Source organism: Dipodomys ordii, unplaced genomic scaffold (genome assembly GCF_000151885.1).
Source record: "Dipodomys ordii isolate 6190 unplaced genomic scaffold, Dord_2.0 Scaffold325, whole genome shotgun sequence".
In the NCBI taxonomy this organism is placed as follows: Eukaryota; Metazoa; Chordata; class Mammalia; order Rodentia; family Heteromyidae; genus Dipodomys; species Dipodomys ordii.
This window is the reverse complement of record NW_012267541.1, coordinates 201537-223569: the sequence shown is the minus strand read 5'-3', so window position 1 is coordinate 223569 and position 22033 is coordinate 201537. Positions and strand designations below refer to the sequence as shown.

The window sequence follows — 22033 nt, the reverse complement described above, 5'->3', positions numbered from 1 at the left end:
TTTCCAGAATTGATATTTCATGAACCAGTGAAATACCTGTAAAAATTGGGGATGATAGAGATTTACTTGCATGCACTGATTCTCAGTGTATCTTACTGCTTCTCCACGGACCATATTACAAAATTTGCATTTAGAAGTCTGGGCCTGTTTACAGTAGATTTTTAAAAGTTCATAAATTATTCTGATTTTGGGCTTGGAAAGTGGTTCAGTGGTAGAGCGCTTGCCTTGCATGATGAGGCCCTGGGTTCGATTCCTCAGCACCACATAAGCAGAAAAAGCCGGAAATGGTGCTGTGGCTCAAGTTGTAGAGCACTAGCCTTGAGCTGAAGAGCCAAGGTACAGTGCCCAGGCCCAGAGTTCAGGCCCCACAACCAACAACGACAAGAAAATATTCTGATTTACATATAAAGTCTCTAGAGCCTAAAGCTAATGAGATCATCACAATAACAATTATCAATTACAATAGGCTAACTATACCACCCCACTGGATACATCTCAGGGTCTCTGGATCATCAAAATTCAATAGTCAGATGTATATTATTAAGGTGAGCCCACATATGTTTATGATTGTTACAACTAAATATTCCTAATTGGGAGGTAGAGGTAGGAGGATTACAAGTTTGATACCTACATAAAGTTAGTGAGACTGATCTGAGAAACAAAACCCCAAAAGCCCTTTTGGTAGAGCACTTGTCTAACATGCTACTTGAGGTCCTGACTATAATCCCTAATTTCTCTTCTCTCTCTCTCTCTCTCTCTCTCTCTCTTACTCTCTCTGTCTCTCTGTCTCTTTGTCTCTTTCTCTCACGCACATACATACACACATACAGACACACATACAGTTGCTGGGTTTCCTCTTCTACAATTCTATAAATTGTTAGGTGAGTGTCTCTTTGGTTCTAAAACCAAACAGCAATATGATCTTTTGTTAAAATATCTTTTATAATATTTTTCAGCTTCCTTCAGGCAAAAGAAGAATTGAAACAACTTAAACTTCCTGGGTTCATGTACAGTGATGTCCCTCTGCTGGCATCCTCAGTACCTTACTTTAGCATGGAAGAAGAGGATAGTTCTGAAGATGGAGTACATCTCATTGTCTGTGTGCATGGTTTAGATGGTATGTAACATTTATTGATTTAACCTGTCTTTTTTTCCTTGTAGATCTTAGTTTTCTTCAGAATTTGACTTTTAAATATTCTAGATTTTATTTTGAAGTAAATTTACCTTGAAACTGATGTTCATTTTCCAGCAATAGTTATTTTGTCTCCTTCAGATTGTCTTCCTAGTTCTTTTGTGGGTTGCTTCTTAAACCACATGGGCCAGAATATTACTAGGAATTAGGTTGAAAATTAAGGTGTACCTTAAATTCTATTATGACAGCTTCTTTGGTTACTCAGCAGTTTTTTTTCTAGGTGCAGAAACTATTAGTAAAGGATAAATATGTCTACCCTGGGAGGGTATTTATTATAATATGACATAAACATATTATAAACTGCATTGTAATGTGATTCTGTGACAAAAAAAACTAGATTTTATGGGTTAAAAAATACTAAACAGCCAGGCACTGGTGGCTCACTCCTGTAATCCTAGCTACTTAGGAGGCTGAGATCTAAGGATCACAGTTCGAAGCTAGTTGGAAACAGCAAAGTTCATGAGGCTTTTATCTTCACTTAACCACTAAAAAACTGGAAGTAGAGCTGTGGCTCAAGTGGTAGAGCACTAGCCTTGTGTACTTCAGGGATAGAACCCAAGCCCTGAATTTAAGCCCTAGGAACAAGTACCAAAGTGTGTTGTATGTGTGTGGGGGAGATACTAAACACAGATCTTCGTTATTGAACTCTCAGCAAATATTGATTTTGCTTGAAAAATACTTCAAAAAATAAAATGCACTTAAATACTCATCTTTCTTCCTTGTCCCCAAATAATAAAGTTGAATAAGTATCTCACCAAGAAGACTTGAAGATTCTTTACAGGTTTTAATGGACTATCCCTATGTTGCTTAAATTAAACCGGAAGAAGAAAATGATGGAATACAGCTCATTCCTTAAAGTTACTAACCTAGTGATTACCAGGTTTCATAATACTATCATACTAAATGACCCCCCCAAAATAGTAGACCAATCTGACATAAATATACTTAATGATACTAGTAAGTACATCAATATATTAAGGTTGCTTCAGCAGAGTTTAATTCCCAGAATATAAAAGGTAAGTAATTATAAAGAAATTTTAAAATAAAAATCAGTAACTACAAATGGGAGAAATCATGTAGCCTTTGGTTCTTTGGGTCTAGCTTAATTCACTTAATAAAATTTTTTCCAAGTCTTTCCATTTCCTTATGAATGGGGCAGTGTCATTTTTTTCTGATGGAAGCATAGAATTCCATTGTGTGTATACACCATATTTTCTTGATCCATTCATCCACTCAGGGGCATCTGGGTTGATTCCATATCTTGGCTATGGTAAATAATGCTGCAATAAACATAGTCATTCTGATAGCTTTAGTGTGGCCTTGTTTGTGATCATTTGGGTAAATGTACGGGAGTGGGACTGCTGTGTTATAGGGTATGCTTAGCCTTATGAACAACCTCCATACTGCTTTCCAGAGTGGTTTAAAGAGTTTACACTTCCATTAATGGTGTAGTAGTGTTCCCTTTGGCCACAACCCCACCAGCATCTGTTGCTATTAGTTTTCTTCATAATGGCCTTTCTAACTGGGGTGAGGTGTAATCTCAGTTTCTAGCAAAGGATCACAATAACTCATTAGCTATGTACATAGGACTTTATAAAACATTGCTAACTGAAATGAACTACAAGGAATGGAAACAGCAGGGTTTTTTTTTAGTTTAGTTTTTAGTGTACTGTATGCAGTTTTTGTTTTTGTTTTGGTTGGTTATGGTGCTTGAACTCTGGGCCTGGGCGCTGTCCCTACGCTCTTCAGCTCAAGGGGAGCACTCTACTGGTTGAACAACAGCGCCACTTCCGGTTTTCTAGTGGTTTATCAGAGATAAGAGTCTCACAGACTTTCCTGCCCTGGCTGACTTTGAACCAAGATCCTCAGATCTCAGCCTCCTGAGTAGCTAGGATTACAGGCATGAGCCACCGGCATCAAGCTTATTTTTCTTTCTTTTTTCCTTGTTTTACCCCCTGTGGTCACTGTTTTTGATTTCAGTACTCTTTTTCTTGTATATAAGTTTATCTGATTTGGGGATGGGTAGAGAATCACAGAAATGGTGAGACAAAGGACAAAGGGTGAACCACAAAAGGGTGAACCATCTGTATCATAGTGATACATGACACTATGTTGGAAATGAGGTTACAACTTGCTGGAAGGGGAGTAAGTGGGAGGGAAAGCAGGAGAAAACCAGGGAGGAGGTAACAATGTTTGGCAAAAATTGTACTTGTTTCCTTGCTTAAATAACTGTAACCCTTCTATACGTTACTTTTACAATAAAGAAAAGTAAAAATAAAATACAGTAGAACATCAGCAAGTAAATAAGGTATTGTTGATAAGCTTTAGTGTCCATTTCTACTATGACAGCTATGGACCAAATATTAAATTTTACCTAGAATTAGTCTCCAATCCATTTGTGTGATTTAAGCCAATAAGTTTCCAAGGCATGCAAAACTTAATAGTGAAGCACTGGAGGTGTTTCTTTTAAAATCAGAAATAAAATAATGATCCCTGTCAATATGTGAATCACAAAAATATCTAAAAGACAAATATTAGAAGGGCAAAATTTTAAAAAATTAATTGATAATAAACACATGTTTATTGATAGTAAGCAAAAAGAAAGTGAATTTTAAAGATAATTTTCATATTTATAATTTATATCCATATTATAAATATAGGTATAGGTGTCTTTTGAGTTAATAATCATCAAAATAAACTAGCCTTAGATCTATACATACATTTTTATTTCTCTCAGTCTGTACTCACACAAAGGAAAGACCCTTTATTAAATCTAAATCCACAATGCATTTTAGGACTGTTAGATGGTCAGCATCTATGTTGGTGATGTTGAAGAAGCCTGTCATTTGTTTATAGCTACAGTTTAGTAAATGAATAAATATACTATTAGCTAGATAGGTGGAAGCACCAGTGTAACTAAAACTTCTTAAGAAACAAACTTGTGGAACACACAGTTTGTGTTTTGACATAAAATTTGAAAATTAGTTTTCAAGGTATATTTTCTTTACACAAAAAAAGCTTATTTTTAAAACTATAAAAATGTAGCCGGGGGCTGGGAAGGTGGCTCAGTGGTAGAGCGCTTGCCTTGCATGCCTGAGCCCGTGGGTTCGATTCCTCAGCACCACATAAGCAAAAAGAAAAAAAGCCGGAAGTGGTGCTGTGGCTCAAGTGGTAGAGCGCTAGCCTTGAGCTGAAGAGCTGAGGGACAGCAGCACCTGGGCCCAGAGTTCAGGCCCCACGACCGGACCCCCCCCCAAAAAAAAAGAAAATGTAGCCGGGCGCCAGTGGCTCACACCTGTAATCCTAGCTACTCAAGAGGCTGAGATCGGAGGATCATGGTTCAAAGCCAGCCCAGGCAGGAAAGTCCATGAGACTCTTATCTCCAATAAACCACTATAAAACTGGAAGTGGCACTGTGCCTCAAGTGGTAGAGCACTCGCCTTGAGCTGAAGAGCGCAAGGACAGAGCCTAAGCCCATAGTTCAAGCCCCATGACCGACAAAAAAAGAAAAATGTATGATGGTACATTTTGCAAGTTTTGTTTAACTCATTTTTTTCTTTAACATTTTAGTGAGGATTTATTTTAATTTAGCAGGTTTAAAGTAGGGAAGAATGGAAAAGATCAAGAAATATTTCTGTTCCCCAGACAGGAAATAGGAGATAAAGACTCAGAATGGCGGGTTGTATCTGTAATTTTTATAGCTCCTCCTCCTCTTCCTCTTCCTCTTCCTTTCCTCCTCTTCCTTCTTCTTCCTCCTCCTCTTCCTCCCCTCCCTTCCTCCCTTCCTTCCTTCCTTCCTTCCTTCCTTCCTTCCTTCCTTCCTTCCTCTTCCTCTTTCTTCCTCCTTTCTTCTTCCTTCTTCCTCCTTCTTCCTCCTTCCTTTTTGTTTTCCTCCTTCTTTCTTCTTTCTTTCTCTCCTTTCTTCTTTCTTCTTCTTTTCTTTGGTTTTTATGGTTTCCGGGCTGGTAATAGTACACTCAGCTCCTAATCCTTAGACTATGTTCTAAATGAGGCAGGTGGGAGAAGCTCATCACAAGCATAGGTAACCTTTAGGACTTCCTTTTGACTTTCTTTCTGTCTTTACCAATTTACGAATTTTTACCATTTCAAAGCAGGCAGATTTAGATGGCCCACTCCTTCCTGGGTGTCTTTGGAGAAGGCACACTTAGGTGGCCTCTCCTATTTCTCCTAATCTTGTAACTTAATCCTTCAAAAGGGCAAGATGGGAGGGAGGGGAGCTTATCTGCTCATTATGTTTACTTCCTAGTTTTAACTTTTGAAACTGTCTCTTTTGATGTTTGTTAAAAAATTTCATGTTCCCTGTCTTGTCTTTTTTGCCCTAACCTCCTCTTCCCTTAAACTTTGATCCCTTTTAATCTTAGGGTATAGGGAAGACACAGTCCATCTTGTATAGCCTTTTAAAAAAATTATAAAGATAATATACAGAGATGTTAGTTACATAAGCCAGATAATGAGGACATTTCTTTCTGAACAGTGTCTCCTCTTCCCTTGTTTTCTCCTTGTTTTTTTTTCCCCCCCTGGTTCCCCTCATCCACAAGTTGTATAGTTCATTTTATAGCTTCTTCCTGCTGAGAGTGAATTGTTGGCCCTGTCTGAGAAAAGGAAACCAAAAAGTCATTTCCCTATCTAGTGTAGGAGGTGACTTGAGAAATCTAGTTGTTATATTTGTCTTTAAACATCATTTTCCTCCCTAGGTAACAGTGCAGATCTCCGACTGGTAAAAACTTACATTGAACTTGGACTGCCTGGAGGAAGAATTGATTTTCTTATGTCTGAGAGAAATCAGGTATAGTAAGACAGTCTTTTTGTTGGAAGCAAGCATTTTTCTATCTGTTTCAACCTAAGTATTAGGTAGAAATATGCTTCAGTATGCCTGTGGTAGTAGAAATACTTTTTCTATTTTTTCTTTTTTTTCCAGATTTTTAAAAGAGTAAATTCTTATTCACTAAGAACAAAATACTGTTATTTTTCCAAAATATGGAGTTGGATTTTAACCTTTCTGGAACTGGATTTTAACAAACCTTAATATAATAAGGCACAGTGTTTAATAAGGCAAAATACACATAGAAGATTAGTTAATACAAGATTACTATGTTTTGGTGTCTTGGAGGGGGTAGGAAAGTACTCAAGATAGCTTAAATATTCTTTTCAAAGAATTTAACATTATAAGGTAACATTTAAATATGATACAATCAAACTATCTGGTCAAAATACTTTCTATGAGGTGAGTACCTATAATCCTAGCTACTCAGTAGGTCAAGATCCAGAATATTATCATTTAAAGCCAATACAGGTGGAAAAGTCCATGAGACTGAGTTTCCAGTTAACTAGCAAACAAAGCAGGGCTGGAGGAATAGCTCAAGTAGTAGATCCCCAGCCAAGTAAATGCATGGCTTTGGGTTCAAACCCAGTAACCCCCTTCCCCCCCCCAAACCAATAATAATTTTTCTGATTTCTATGAAATTTAATATTAAATGTTTATCCAAAGAATATTTTTCTGTTGGTTTGAGTTCTTGTCTTCATATGTGAAACATTTCCGCACGTTCATATTCTGTCTCATTAAGCCATTAAGATAGCTTTATGTTTTAATACTAGTAGTTCACCAAATAAATTACTAAATAAATCAAGTATTAAGGATATTGAACCTGTTTCTATATAAACTATTTTCTCATTTTAATATAATGAGTGTTACATTCACTAACTTTTCTAAGAAAAAAAAGGTTGGGCTTAACCATTATTGGCAAAACCTAAATTAAAACTTGGGAGTTGGAGACTGGAGAATCACGAGTTCTAGGTTCAATCTGGACTACATAGAGAAAGATAGAGAAAGGCTGTCTTAAAGAAAGAAAACAAAACAACAGCAACAACGACTCAAGCTTATGTTCATTTAGTTTCTCAATGTGACTACATATTTATATAATATGCCTGTTAATATGTAATATGTCTGTTAGTATGTAATATGTCTGTTTTTATTTTGTTTAGAATGATACTTTTGCTGATTTTGATAGCATGACAGATCGCCTTTTGGATGAAATAATACAATATATTCAAATATATAGTCTAACAGTCTCAAAAATAAGGTAATTTATATAATAATAGTTTTTATATTATATTTCTGTGAATTTCTTCTTATCCTGATTTACACGTAAGAAACTAAAACTCTGATTAAAGAAAAAAGAAAAACCTTTAAAATGGCTATATTTTATGATTTCATATTTATGAAATGTTTAGAATAAGCGAGTCTTTGGAGACAGAAAGTGGTTTAGTAGTTGCATATATGTTGCCTGTGCCTTGTAAATACTGCTAGTCAGAAGATGTTGACTGTTTATAAATACAAAATAACCAGAAGAGCCCAAAAGTTCCCAACAGATAGAAGTGGGTTTTGAAGAAATGGAAATACTAATTAATGTAATTTGCTCATTATACATTGTACACATTTTGAATGATCACACAGAATCCCATTGATATAAAAATTATGTCAGTTAAAAATTTTAAATTTTATTCTCATCAAATTGTCTGCTTTTAAGGTTGCAGTTTTTCCAAAGTTGCCCGTTATAAGTACAATTCTGTTAATTTATTTGAAATGACTTACCATGATTTATATGTGTTCTTTTAAGAGACATGTATAATCTAATCATTATCCTACTACTTTTAGAATGTATTTCTTTTACCCAGCTACTAATTATAAGTAAACATTTTCTGTTATTTCTACATTTAGATTGTAATAGTAGAAATATTTTATGTATAGTGTATAGGTTTTGATTTTTGTTTTAAAAACTAATACTATAGGAGAAATGTCTTTTTCTCTTAAAGCTTTATTGGACATTCATTGGGCAATTTAATAATTCGTTCAGTGCTTACAAGGCCAAGGTTTAAATATTACCTCAGCAAACTTCATACTTTTCTCTCTCTTTCTGGACCTCACCTTGGTACACTCTACAACAGCAGTGCTCTAGTTAATACAGGTAAAAAGCTTTGTTATTTGTATTATAAGAACATTCATTGTATTATAAGAACAGAACATTCAATACAAATTTAGTATTTTCTCATGTTTATTATACACTAAATTTGTTCCATACTTGAAATCTCATGAAACAGGATTTAGCCATTTGTCTATTTTGCTATATACATGCAATAAGTTCATCAAAGTCATGTTACTGAAGATAGTGAATAGACTCATCGAGATGGTATATGTTAAAAATCACAAGAGTATTTTGTTCCTTTTGATCATTCTACTAGTTGGACACCTGTATTCCTTGCTGCTTAGGAGACTGAGATCTGAGGATCACAGTTCATAAGCCAACCCAGGCAGGAAAGCCCTATGAGACTCTATCTCCAATAAACTACTCAGAAAAAGCCTGAAGTGGTACTATGGCTCAAGTAGTAAAGCACTAGCCTTGAACACAAAGAGGTTCTGGGACAGCTCCCAGGTCCTGAGTTCAAGCTCCAAGATTGTAAAAAAAGAAAAAATTAATCCAAATTTTGTAAAGAAATTAAAATGAAAATGAAGATGGTAACTTTGGTTAGTATGAATATTCACATTGAGAAATACCTGACATTTGATTGCCTTGGGTTTCCACTTAGGTTTTTCTTTTAATATTTAATAATTGTTAGTTGATTGATTATCACTGAGAATACATCAGATATTATTTCCACTTTTCATGAATTCCTGAAAGTTTTGTTTCTGTTTTCTTTTTTATTGTCTTTCATTAACAAGCCACACCCACTTCCTTTTTTTTCTGTCTTATATTGATCATTTCAAAGCACAGCCAGAGAAAAATGGAAGCAGGTGTGCTGCAGGTCTGTTATCTCAGCACAGAAGATAGAAGGGGGAAGATCTCAAGTATAAGGCCATCTTTTGCTACTTAGCAAGACCTAAAAAAAAAAAAAAAAAGCAAGTGGGCATTGGTGGCTCATGCCTGTAATCTCAGCTACTTGGGGAGCTGAGGATAGGAGGATTAAAATTCAATGTCTTACCAGGCAGACAAGTCTGTGAGATCCCCCTTTTTAATCCATATCACAGTGGTATATACCTGTCATCTCAGACCATATGGGGAAGGAGACTGGAAGAATTTTAGTTCCAAGCCAAACAGGACGGAAAAGCCTATGAGAATCCATCTGTATGAGGGCAGGGTAGACATGGCAGCATGTTCCTGAGATCTCAGTGACTAGAGGTGGATCATGGCTCTGGCTTGCAGCTAGGTAGGAAGCAAGGCCCTGTCCTCAAAATTAAAAATACTGTGTCAGAGACTTGGCTCAGTAGCATTTGAAGTCAAACCCCAGTCCACAGAGAGAGAGAACACAAAGAAAATAAAACATTAAATCACATGAAGTAGAACCTGACATAAGTAGGATGTGGTGCTTTGAATTTCTTTCTGTGCTAACCTTTCCTCACACTTCTTACAAATGTCAGATTTGATCAGTTAAACAGCATTTTCCCTGTGTGTACTTCCCTGTCCCTCCATGGTACTCCAGAAAAAAAGTTCATCAAAGAGTATTCTAGTCTTGAATGACTGAAGTTTGATTTCTATTGAAGTGAAGATTCAGTGGAATATGAATCCTTCATAATATAAAGAAATACAATTACACATGAAATTGAATATATCAGCTGTTATTAGGAAACATTCCAAGAGCTGATCCTGTAAGTCAACTGAAACTAACTATAGACTGAAAATCAGTGCTTAGGCATGTGGATCTACTGTTGTGTTTCAAGTTTTTTTTTTTCCTTCTGCTTTATAGTTAAATATCATCTAAAGTTCCAGTTTTCCCAAATTTTCCTTTATATGCTTATTATTTCTGTCATTGCTTGTGGGATATAAATAGTAAGGCCTTCATCAACTACTATTAACCTATAGTTAATCTATATATGTACATATGTATTTACACTTGTCAGAGATAACCTGTACACGTGCACTTATGTTAATATTTGGTATCAGAAAGTGGAATTACTCTACAACATTTTTTATTCATTTGAGTGATGTCAGTTTGTGAAGGTAAAGATATTAAATTTAATAAGTGTTATACAATGCTATATATTTCCATTTGTACTAACATATAAACAACCTTCTAGGTCTCTGGTTTATGCAAAAATGGAAAAAATCAGGTTCTCTTTTGCAACTGACATGTCGAGATCACTCTGACCCTCGCCAAACTTTTTTATATAAGCTCAGTAATAAAGCAGGTAAGTACTTAATAATAGTTTGGAAAATATGCACATGAAAACTTTTTAAAAATAAGCCTTTAGCCAATTATTGGCGTTTCTTTCTGATGGTTAAGTATTCTACTCTACTTTGTAGTAATGAAATCACAGACTCTAAAATATATTTCCCCTTTACTCTGTGGTTTTGTATTGTACAAGTTGTGATTTCTAATTTTCATATTTGAAGTCAGAGTCAGTTTTATTTTTAGTTTTTATTTTTGCTGGTTGTGGGGCCTGAACTCTAGGTTTGGGCGCTGTCCCTCAGCTCTTCAGCTCAAGGCTAGTGCTCTACCACTTGAGCCACAGTGCCACTTCCAGCTTTTTCTGCTTGTGTGGTGCAAAGGAATCGAACCCAGGGCTTCATGCATGCAAGGCAAGCACTCAACTACTGAGCCACCTTCCCAGCCCAGTGCCTGTTTTATTAATGTCTGGTTTCATGAGTTTTCTGCATGTCTGAGCCTCCTGTCTGTCTAGCTGTTCCCCACCCTTATCTCCAGCCCTTCTTAGTGAGTCAACTCCCACACATTTTTCTGTCTTCCCTTTTCAGGGCTCTCAAGCACTTCTGTAAATTTCTTAAATTATTTCACCTTAGAAGTTGTTTTAGACACCTCCCCTAACCATCTCTACATATCTACTGAGTGATCAAGGCCTAGATTTTCAGCTTTCTTGGTAGTAGTGTATGAATATTTCTCTTCCTCTTTACTGCATCTTCAGTTCTATCTTCTTTTGTTGTTATTTTTGTTGTTGTTGTTGAAGTTGGTGGTGGTGGTAGTGATTGTGGGGCTTGACTCAGGGCCTAGGCACTTTGTGCTCAAGGCTAGCACTCTACATCTTCAGCCACAGAGCCACTTCCAGTTTTTCAGTGGTTAATTGGAGGTAAGAGTCTCATGGGGACTTATCTGCCTCTACTAGCTTTGAACCATGATACTCAGATTTCAGCCTCCTGAGTAGCTAGGATTACAGACATGCGCCAAGGGCACCATGCCCTTATTCATTTTTTATTAGGTAGTTGAACAAAGGGATTACAGTTCACAAATAAATGTCTCATGTTGTAAAAGATTACAGATAAGAGAAACATTATTTGTTAAGTTTGGTGTTCATACCATTTTCCTGACAGGTTCAGAGTTGTATGAAAAACCAGACTGAACATAAATATTCCCTCAGGTCTTTGTATTTATTCTATATTATACAAAGTGAAATTTAATTCTCAGTCAGAAGAGACTATAAAATTTTACTGTATAGACATTGTAGCTTGTGACTTTCTCAGCTGAACAGATATTTACTTTCTTACTATGTTTATTATTAATAATAGGTGTGAGTAGATTTTTCAAACTTGGAATTCTTTCATAAGGGCTTAAAACTTAAAATTTATTTACCTTACACTACCTGTTCAAACATACCTTAACAGCTATTATACAACTGATTACTACAACAGGTTCAGGATGTAAGAGCCTAAAATTACCATTTTGGATGAAATGGGTATTAATTACATTTCAAACTTGTTTAAATTGTTTAATTTAAATAAGCTTCAGCTTTCTTATTTGTAAATAGAAATGATACTTGAGAGCTGAGGCAAGAGGGTAGCATGAATCTGGGATTTCAAGGACAGCCTAAGGACATAGAGGGATCCTCTCAAAAAAAGTATTTAACATGGGGCTTAGTGGTAGAGTGCTTACCTTGCATGTATGAGGCCCTGGGTTCAATTCCTCACCATCACACAAGCAGAAACAGCTGGAAGTGGCACTGTGGCTCAAGTGGTAGAGCACTAGCTTTGAGCTGAAGACCTGAGGGACAGCGCCCAGGCCCAGAGTTCAAGTGACAAAAAAAAAATGTACTTGGGGCTGGGAAGTTGGCTCAGTGGTAGAGTGCTTGCCTTGCATGCCTGAGGCCCTGGGTTCGATTCCTCAGCACCACATAAGCAAAAAGGAAAAAGCCAGAAGTGGTGCTGTGGCTCAAGTGGTAGAGCACTAGCCTTGAGCTGAAGAGCTGAGGGACAGCGCCCAGGCCCAGAGTACAAGCCCCACGACTGGACCCTCCCCCCCCCAAATGTAATTAACTAATGTGTTCTCATATATTTTAAAATGATCAGAAGTGATAAATTCTTTTTCATATTTTAATCAGAAAGTTGATTAAGGACCTTGCAAAGTCCTGCATGTAGTAGTCTGGTAACTGCTTCAGTTTCACCTGAACAGCCAAGTTCTCATTCTCTTGGGGAAACTTAAGTTTACTTGACTCAAATTTCAGTATTTTACTCTGTCTTCTTTTTTATTTAAGAAAAATTCCCTGTTAGTCTTCCACTTGATGCAGTATATTACTCTGCAATGTATCATTAGTTCATAGCAATCCTTAATTGAAAGCTATTCATTATTTTTTTGTGTGTTAGCCCTGGGACTTGAACTCAGGGCCTCACATTCTCACTTGGCTTTTTCATTCAAGGCTCTAGTGCTCTACCTCTTTGAGACACAGTTCCTCTTTTTCCTTTTTGTGGGTTAATTGGAGATTAGTCTCACAGATTTTCCTGCCCAGGCTAACTTCAAACCTTGACCCTCAAATCTATGCCTCCTGAATAGCTTGGATGATAGGAGTGAGCCATCTCTATTCATTAGTTTTAAATGAAGAAAGCATCTTTAAAGTCTAAAATTGTATGATTTCTAAGAGTTGAAAGACTTTTTTTTAAATAAAACTCATGTATTTACAATAGTGATATTGTCTTTTTATTTGTAAACCCAGTATATATCTGATAGAAGATTACAGAATATAACTGGTCAAAAGAAATTTCCCCCCCTTTTTTTGGCAGTACTGAATTGATGCACAGAAGTAGGTAAAGACTGTTCATCACAGGGGGTTTTAATGTTCTGTCTTTTGACTGTTATATTTTCCCTCCCCTCTGAAATAGAACAGGCCTATATGCCCAGTGGTAGGTTGTAAGAGAAATATTAAAATGTAAACATGGAAATACCATATAGTGGTTGAAAACAGGTAGTATATTGTGAAAACATAAAAGATTCCCCTATAATATTGAGTGAAAAAGCAAAGCAAAAAATAGTGTAATATTATGTTCCTACTTACACTGTATAATTTTATTTTATTTTATTTTTTTGCCTCCTCCTTTGTTTCCCCTTCCCATCCCTTCCTATCTCCCCCCACATAGTTTCCCCTCCCCCCCAAGTCTGTATAATTTTAAAGTAAACTTTGCTAACTGTGTAACCCCATAGTAGAGTACTTGCCTAGCATGCAAGGGGCCCTGAATGTTGATCTACAAAACTGCCATGAAATATTATCAGTCAATAAATAAAATAAAAATCTTGTTTGAAACCAAAAAGGAGTTTGGAATATTATACACAGCTGTTAGCTGTGTCATAATCAGTAAAAGACTTGAACTTAGGAAGTCAAGAGCAAGAACACGATACCCTAACTTTAAGCCTCAATAATGCCTGATCCCCCCAAAAAAAAGTCTTTCAAAAAATACTCCTTGGTATAATTTATCCATAGAAGCTATAACTATATTTTCAGAAAATATGAGGCTGTGGCTCATTTTATTAGAGTTATATCTTTAGCTCATGCAAAATAAGTGTCACAAAATCTAGTTCAAACAATCAAAACCACGGTCAAATAGCCAAACTTAATTTGGTCAGAGATAACCTAGACATTCTGTATATCTTAAAAGTGAGGACAAAATAAGGCAGTTTTATGAAGTAACTCATTGGTAGCTTTGGATCTGAAAATCTATTTTCTTAAAGCCATGCTTGCCCATCCACACCATGGAGAGACTTAAGTACTCACAGGTTAATTGTGCACCCTTTGAAAAACCCAAGCCCTAAGACATGGAGACAATCCCAAAGATGCACTGAGGATTATAAGGTTATAGGTATCTAAATGTTGCCAGAAATAGAGTGAGTTTGTTTCATGAAGTGTTAACCATGAATGGGGAAAACCCATTTTTATTAGAATTTCTATGATAAAAGTAATGTGCATAATTAATTCCATTATAAACATTTGATTAATTCACTTATCTTTATAGAATGGTGTTTTTCCAAATCATCATCCAAAAACATGATTATCTTGTCATCATTGACCAAAATGAACTAAGCAACTTAATGGCAGTGATGGGAGGGAGGGAACAAGTGGGAAAGAGGGAACAGCTGATGCTATGCAAAACAAAAGAAATGTATATATCACCCCAATGTGGAAGAAATAACTGTATTGCAAAGCTCATACAATTCATAAATGTTATAGACTGTGATAGATAATTTGCTCCAGGAAAGTTAGAACGTGTTTGTAAGAATGGGGGGCTGGGAATGTGGCTTAGTGGTAGAGTGCTTGCCCAGCATGCATGAATTCGATTCCTCAGTACCACATAAACAGAAAAGGCCAGAAGTGGTGCTGTGCAAGTGGTAGAGTGCTAGCCTTGAACAAAAGGAGCACAGGCCCTTTCAAGCCCCAGGACTGGCAAAAAAAGAAAAAAGAAAAGAAAGAATGGCTTTATTTTTGACATGGTGTATCTGTTGTATACCCTAACCTGACTTTATGTAGATCCTGTCTTCTCCAGATTCTGGTCCTTGAGTTCCAGGGAGTGCTTATAAAGTTTTTCCATATTTGAACTCCACAGTAGTCCTCACAATTGGCCTACCTCTAAGTATCTAAAACTCAAAAGGTACTCTGAAGTTCCAAAATTTTACATGGAAACATTGCGGAATAAAGTACGATGTCTATACATTTCAATTCTAATGTTGTAATACCATTCTTAAGTTGTATCTTCTTTAGAAAGCACATAAAATTTTACTTACTAGTCAAGCCAAATAGTTTATTAGAATATGACTGATGCTAAAGAAATCAATAACATGCCAGGTGCCAGTATCTCTCGCCTGTAATCCTAGCTACTCAGGAGTCTGAGATCTGAGGATCACGGTTCAAAGCCATCCCAGGCAGGAAAGTCTGTGAAATTCTTATCTCCAGTTACCCACCAGAAAACTGCAAGTGGCACTGTGGCTCAAGTTGTAGAGCACTAACCTTGAACTAAAGAGTTCAAGGACAGTGTCCAGGCCCACAGTTCAAGCCCCACACCAAAAAAAAAGAAAAAAAGAAATCAATACCATGATTTCATTATTTAAATGAGTTAGTAAAGTAACTCAAAGTCCTAAGCTTTAAATTTACCTAGTTGGGCTTTTTTTTTTGTTTTTTGCTTTTTAAAGACCTAAAAAAATTTGTGGCTGATAACAAAAATCACTTATTATCACCGGAAAAGCTTGTGTTCTCCTGACATCATTCTCAAATTTGCAGAAAATATAAATAGTACTAGTCAGTCATCACTGAAAACTGAAACTAACAGCTTTAAAATGACTATGCATTAAATGTTTTGTTTTTATGGAAAAGTGTACTTTTGTTTCTTTGAAAGTGTCCTTAAGTACCAAAAAGGGTATTCTGAAAGTGTCTTTAAATATTAAAAAGGGTAAGGTTGACATCATATAGAATTGCCAGTGAAGCATAATCCACCATGTTTAATTTATTATTATTATAGTTCTTGTACAAAGGAGTTATAATTCTATAAGTCAGGATGTGGGTACAGTGCTTCTTGGTCATTGTCACTCCTTCCTTCATTTTACTTCATTGTCCCCCACCTGTGCCTATTTTCAAGTTATGTAGACCTATTTAGCTTCCCACTACATCTCAGTCCCTGCTGGCTTTTTGTAGAAAATATATAGTAATTTGAAGAAGAAATTTGTAATATATTAAGAGTCAGAAGTTTCATAATAGGTGGGTGCTGGTGACTCATACCTGCAATCCTAGCTATTCAGGAAGCTGAGGTCTAAGGATCACAGTTCAAAGACAGCCTAAGCAGGAAAGTCTGTGAGACTCTTATCTCCAGTAACCACTGAAAACCGTAAGTAGAGCTGTGGGTCAAGTGGTCAAGCACTAGCTTTGAGCACAAAAATCTTCAGGGACAGTGTCCAGGTCCTGAGTTCAAGCCCCATCACCAGCAACAACAAAAATTTCATAATCCCTAGGAAATCAATTTAATTTTTGGTTACTGTATATGATAATAGGTTTAAATCTAGCTAATCATTGCATTATTCATTTTCTTAGGACTTCATTATTTCAAAAATGTTGTGCTGGTTGGATCCCTACAGGATCGCTACGTTCCTTATCATTCTGCCCGCATTGAAATGTGTAAAACAGCTTTAAAGGACAAGCAGTCAGGTAATGGAATGAATAAAAATTATTTCAAAGAGTTGTAATCTATGAATTAGTTTTTTCCTAAATTTTATAATTACTTTCTTCTTACTCTCTCCTTTAACTTCCCTTTCTATCTATTATAATTAACAGCTTTTTGTCCTCAGCTTCTCTTCAATTTTTTCTTTCCTGCCATCTAAGTGTTTTATCCTGAAATAGTGCTTTCCTCTAGTGACAGGTGATTCACCATTTTTCTGTCTCAAAAGCAATCTGCTTTGCTTTCCTATTCAGCCATGCTTTATGTTCTGCTGGGTGTCATTTAGAGGCCATTTAAAGCCATGTTTGGTTCATAACAGAAAGTATTTAAAACACAGCTCTTTGGATCTAGAAGGTGACATGAGTTCTATTTGTCCATTATAAAAGTAATCCTAGAGTTACGTGGTGTTCATCCAGAATCATTGTTAGTTATGCACACAGTGCAAGAAGCTGATCTCACATCTCCCACATCCTTTTCTGGAATAAGGCTGATTTTAACTCTGGATCTTTTGCTTTTTCAAAATTGTGTGACAGTACACAGTTCCTTAAGACATGGACTCATTTTGTTTAATTACTGTTTTATGTATTTTATGTTTTTATTGTTGATTTTTTTTTTTTTTTTGCGAGTCCTGAGGCTTGAACTTGGCCTGGACTCTGTCCCTGGGCTCCTTTTGTTCAAGGCTAGCACTCTACCCCTTTAGTCACAGTACTACTTCTGGTCTTTTCTGAGTAGTTTATTGGAGTAAGAATCTCATGGACTTCTGTAGCCAGGCTGGTTTCGAACCATGGTTCTCTGATATCAGCCTCCTGAGTAGCTAGGATTACAGACAGGCATGAGCCACTGGTGCCCAGCTTATAGTTGATATTTAGATAGACTGAAGGGGTTCATTGTGATTACTTTTATACACACATGAAATTTACATTGATTGTATTCTCTCTGTTTATGCCCCTCTCCCCTATGACAAATCCCCCTTTTAAAACTTTTTTACAAGATTTTTACATAGATTTCCTTATGAATTTTTCATACGTGCATACAACATGTTTCAATCAAATCCCTCCTCCCCCACAGCCTAAGTTAGGGAGTCTTTTACCATTTATATTGGCAATGCCTGGTGTGATACCTGGCACATAATAGGTACTCATTTATTTAACAAATACTTATTGTACAGTAGTGGTATCAGAATAACCTTTTAAGTTCTGTTCTAATGAAGTGAAAAATTCAAAATAGATTTTGTTTGTAAATGTAACAGTCTCACAATTTAAACAATCATGTGGGTTTTGATAAATGTCATTTACTTATTTATATTTTGTGCTAGTCCTGGGGCTTGGACTGATGGGTCTGGTCCCTGAGCTTTTTGCTCAAGGCGAGTGGTCTTCCACTTGAGCTGCAGCTCCACTTCTAGTTAATTGGTGGTTAATTGGAGATAAGAATCTAATGAATTTTTCTGCCTGGGATGGCTTTGAACTCTGAACCTCAGATCTCAACCTCCTGAGTAGGTAGATTACAGGCCTAAGCTACTGGCACCTGGCTGATGAACACCCTCTAACTGAGGTTCTATGCTATTAGTGGACACAAGAGCATCTACTGAAGAAAGTATGAACTTCTTCCTGTACAAACATGTTTAAAGTTAGCATGATATAGGTTATATTAATTTTTCTCTAAAACATCTCTCTGCTCTTTCTGTGATTATACTTTTTTTTCCCTCTGATCATTCCTATAATCCTCAGGAGGCAGAGATCTGAGGATCATAGTTTGAAGCCAGCTGGAGTAGGAAAGTCTATGATACTCTTATCTCCAATTAACCACCAGAAAACTGGAAGTGGTGCTGTGGCTTAAAGTGGTAGAATGCTAACCTTTAATGAAAAAGCTCAGAGATAGATACCAGGCACTGAGTTCAAGTCCCATGACCAACCACCACCACCAACAACAAAAAGAAATCTACCTCTCTGAAAGTGATCTTCATGCAATTATTGGTTGTCATCTGTTAAGTCATCTGTAGTTTTGCTGGGTGCCTATAATCCTAGCAACTTCTTAGGAGGCTGAGATCTGAAGATCGAGGGTCAAAGGTAGCCTGGGAAGAAAGGTCATGAAACTCTTTATCTCCAGTCAATCAGCAAAAATCTAAGTGATAGAGTGCCAGACTTGAACAAAAAAGTCAAATGAGAGCAAGAGTCACCAAGTTCAAGCCCCAGTACTGACACCACTCACTACTCCTCCCACCTCCCCCCAAAAAGATCTATAAGCAATAGTTTGCCTCCTAGTCAGCTTTACATGATGTGTACAAATACAGATTTAATCTTTATTTCTTGTACTTCACATGACCTCAGAAAACCGATTTTAAGATTTTACCAAAAAGGAAGAGAGAAGTACAACCTTTTTTTTTTGTTTGTTTTTTTATTTGTCTGTTTTTGTATCATTAAGGCATGAATTCAGGGCCCATGCTCTAACTTGGCTATTCTTTTTTGTATTTTTGTGTTTTGATTTTTGCTCAAGGCCAGAGCTTTACTACTTGAGCACAGACTTCTACTTCTGGCCTTTTGAAGATAACATATCATGGATGTTTCTGCTGGGCTGTCTTCAAACTCACATCTCAGCCTCCTGAGTCTCTAGGATTACAGCCATAAACTGGTAGAGTACAATTTTGAATTAAAAGCAAAAAAAGAATAAGAGCAGGGTGCTGGTGGCTCACGCCTGTGATCCTAGCTACTCAGGAGGCTGAGATCTGAGGATCATGGTTCAAAGCCAGCCCGGGCAGGAAAGTCTGTGAGACTCTTATCTCCAATAAACCACTATAAAACTGGAAGTGGCACTGTGGCTCAAGCGGTAGAGTACTCGCCTTGAGCTGAAGAGCACAGTGACAGTGCCTAAGCCCACAGTTCAAACCCCAGGACCGACCAAAAAAAAAGGAATAAGTACACCTTCAAATCAAAGGAATTCTGTTGATCTTTGAGCCGTTTATGTTGTTCTTCTGACTGTATGAATTTGCTGTTCTTTCTCAACATGATTTAGAATATTAACTGTCAAATGTGAAAATATTTGTTGTAGCCTATAGAGTTGATTTCACATTATCATTTTAATATGACTTGTCACTTTACTATGGCTAACTTTCATAATAATTTCATAAATTACAAATGATTTAACTATTAGGAAATTATTTTCTTTATTACATGCATTGATTTGAGTTAAAAAGAATCAAATTGGCAAATGATATATAATAAATTTGTTATTTTTACCTGGCTGGAAATTGTAATTATATTTTCTACAAAATAATAAAAAATGATAGCTTAAAGAAAAATAAAACCTAAAATTTGAAAGGTATCTTTCTGCTTTATGTAGAAATAATGTAACTGAATTTTGTGAACTACTTAAGAGTTGATACTTTTTTCCAATTACTCATAGTAATATTTTTTCTGTTTTCTTTTTTCTCTCTAGGACAGATCTATTCAGAAATGATCCACAACTTGCTTCGCCCAGTTCTACAAAGCAAAGACTGTAATTTGGTTCGATACAACGTCATCAATGCATTGCCCAATACAGCAGATTCACTCATTGGGAGAGCTGCTCATATAGCTGTTCTTGATTCAGAAATTTTTTTAGAGAAATTCTTTCTGGTCGCTGCCCTCAAATATTTCCAGTAGGATAAAAGCATTATTAGAGACTTGACAATTACCTCATCCAACAGTGATTTAAATGATGTATTATAGTTAAATGTAGATGTTAATAAGTTCTAAGAAATATTTATACATTTTTATATGGAAGATAATTTATATCATCCGTGCATAGAGCTTTTTAAACATCAACTTTATTTTCTAGGTAATGTGGCTGTGCAATATTTTTTTAATTTTATCTTTTTACTTTTCTATTACTTTTTCATAAATTTTGCTACCTATGTATTTCAGTGAACTTTAAGCCCATATGGACATCTGATTCTTATTGGCTCTCACGACTCTTACATCAGACTACATCTACTAGAGGCTGTTGTTGCTAGAATAGCATGGGATTTTTAATTTTCTAGTTTTGGGGTATTATTTAGCTAACTATAAATTTTTCTTTTAACATTTTACTGTGTTTTAACTGGAAATAAAATATGGCTGCTAAAATATATTTTTGAAATCAACTTCTTTACTCCTGAAACATCCCTTTATCCTGTGATCAAACCAGGTAGCTCATACATGACAATGTTGTGGCTGTTTTCTATGAAACCATTACTATTGCTATTACACATGTATCATGCCTATTAAAATATATTTTCTTCTGTTGGTTTAAACATCATTTCTCATATTGACTTTTATTACTGGAATTTTTATGTTCACATTAGCAGCATATAAAAATTTTTGAATTCCCTCTGCCTTGATTTGTTTGGAATTTTGTGAAGGTAATGTTGCCTGAACCTTTTGACTCCATTTCTTTAGCTTTTTCATAAACTTCCTTGTATGTACATAGTAATTAAATGTTTAAATTTATGCAATACTTTTGTGAATTTAGATAATTTTTAACTGTTGTTAAAAGTTATTCATCTGAAGAGTAATGTAAATACTTCATGTTAAAATGGAAAAAACTAACTTTACATGTTTGGTGATACAGATGAAAATGTTTTTGATATATGGAGATATTAAATTTTGACTTTACTAAAGGTGCTGAATAACATTAAATTCACTATTTTCCTTCCCTGTTTTTCTTGTGATGCACTAAGGGTGGATGGAAAGACTGTTTGCATTCATCAATTGTAATGGACAGAGTTTTTTTTGTAAGTATGCATTATTTAATTGATGCATGTTTATTTTCAGCATTGTGTTAATTGCTTCTGGTGTAAATAAATGAACAAATGTGTGTCTGGAGGATAGCTAAAACATGTAATCCCTTACTTTTATGTAATGCTGTTTCATCGGCAGTGGAATGCACAAACATAATACCCTGAGCAGTGGGCCATAATACCATCTAGATTTGTATAAATACACTGATATTCACACAGCACTGATGTCTCTTCTCAGAATGTGTCCCCATATGTCAGCAAGGTTTTCCAGCAAGCTGCAATCCAGGAATATGTGCACAGAATGTGAGAGAGTTGGGTTTTTATTTTTCCCCCACAAGTTTTTGCTGTTTTGGTACTATGAACTGAAAGAAGAAATACTAACACAATTTGGGGAGAACCTTAACCAAAACCATCTTAAATACATAATGTTATTTTTCCTTTCTTGTTCATTTTGGATACTTTAAAAAGCATCCTTATGGTCAAGCATTAGTGGCTCATGTCTGTAGACCTAGCTACTCAGGAGGCTGAGATCTGAGGATTGTGGTTTGAAGCTAGGTAAGTCTGTGATTTTTTTTATTGTGAAAATACTGTACAGAGGGGTTACAATTACATGGGCAAGATAATGAGTACATTTCTTATCAAGCATTGTAGCCTCCTCCT

General features: G+C 36.0%; 1 protein-coding gene across 2 annotated transcripts in view; it reads left to right on the top strand.

The window, feature by feature from the left end:
* The window catches only part of Fam135a (family with sequence similarity 135, member A), an 84491-nt gene extending 63032 nt beyond the window's left edge, over positions 1–21459 (top strand). For both annotated transcript variants that reach the window (XM_013036646.1, XM_013036645.1), the window contains exons 16-22: positions 957–1117; positions 5908–5999; positions 7196–7293; positions 8027–8178; positions 10284–10394; positions 16497–16610; positions 20053–21459. In XM_013036646.1, the coding sequence (XP_012892100.1) occupies positions 957–1117; positions 5908–5999; positions 7196–7293; positions 8027–8178; positions 10284–10394; positions 16497–16610; positions 20053–20258 (934 nt within the window). In that variant the 3' untranslated portion in view covers positions 20259–21459. The remainder of the gene's footprint in view (positions 1–956; positions 1118–5907; positions 6000–7195; positions 7294–8026; positions 8179–10283; positions 10395–16496; positions 16611–20052) is intronic.
* The last annotated feature ends 574 nt before the right edge of the window (positions 21460–22033 follow it).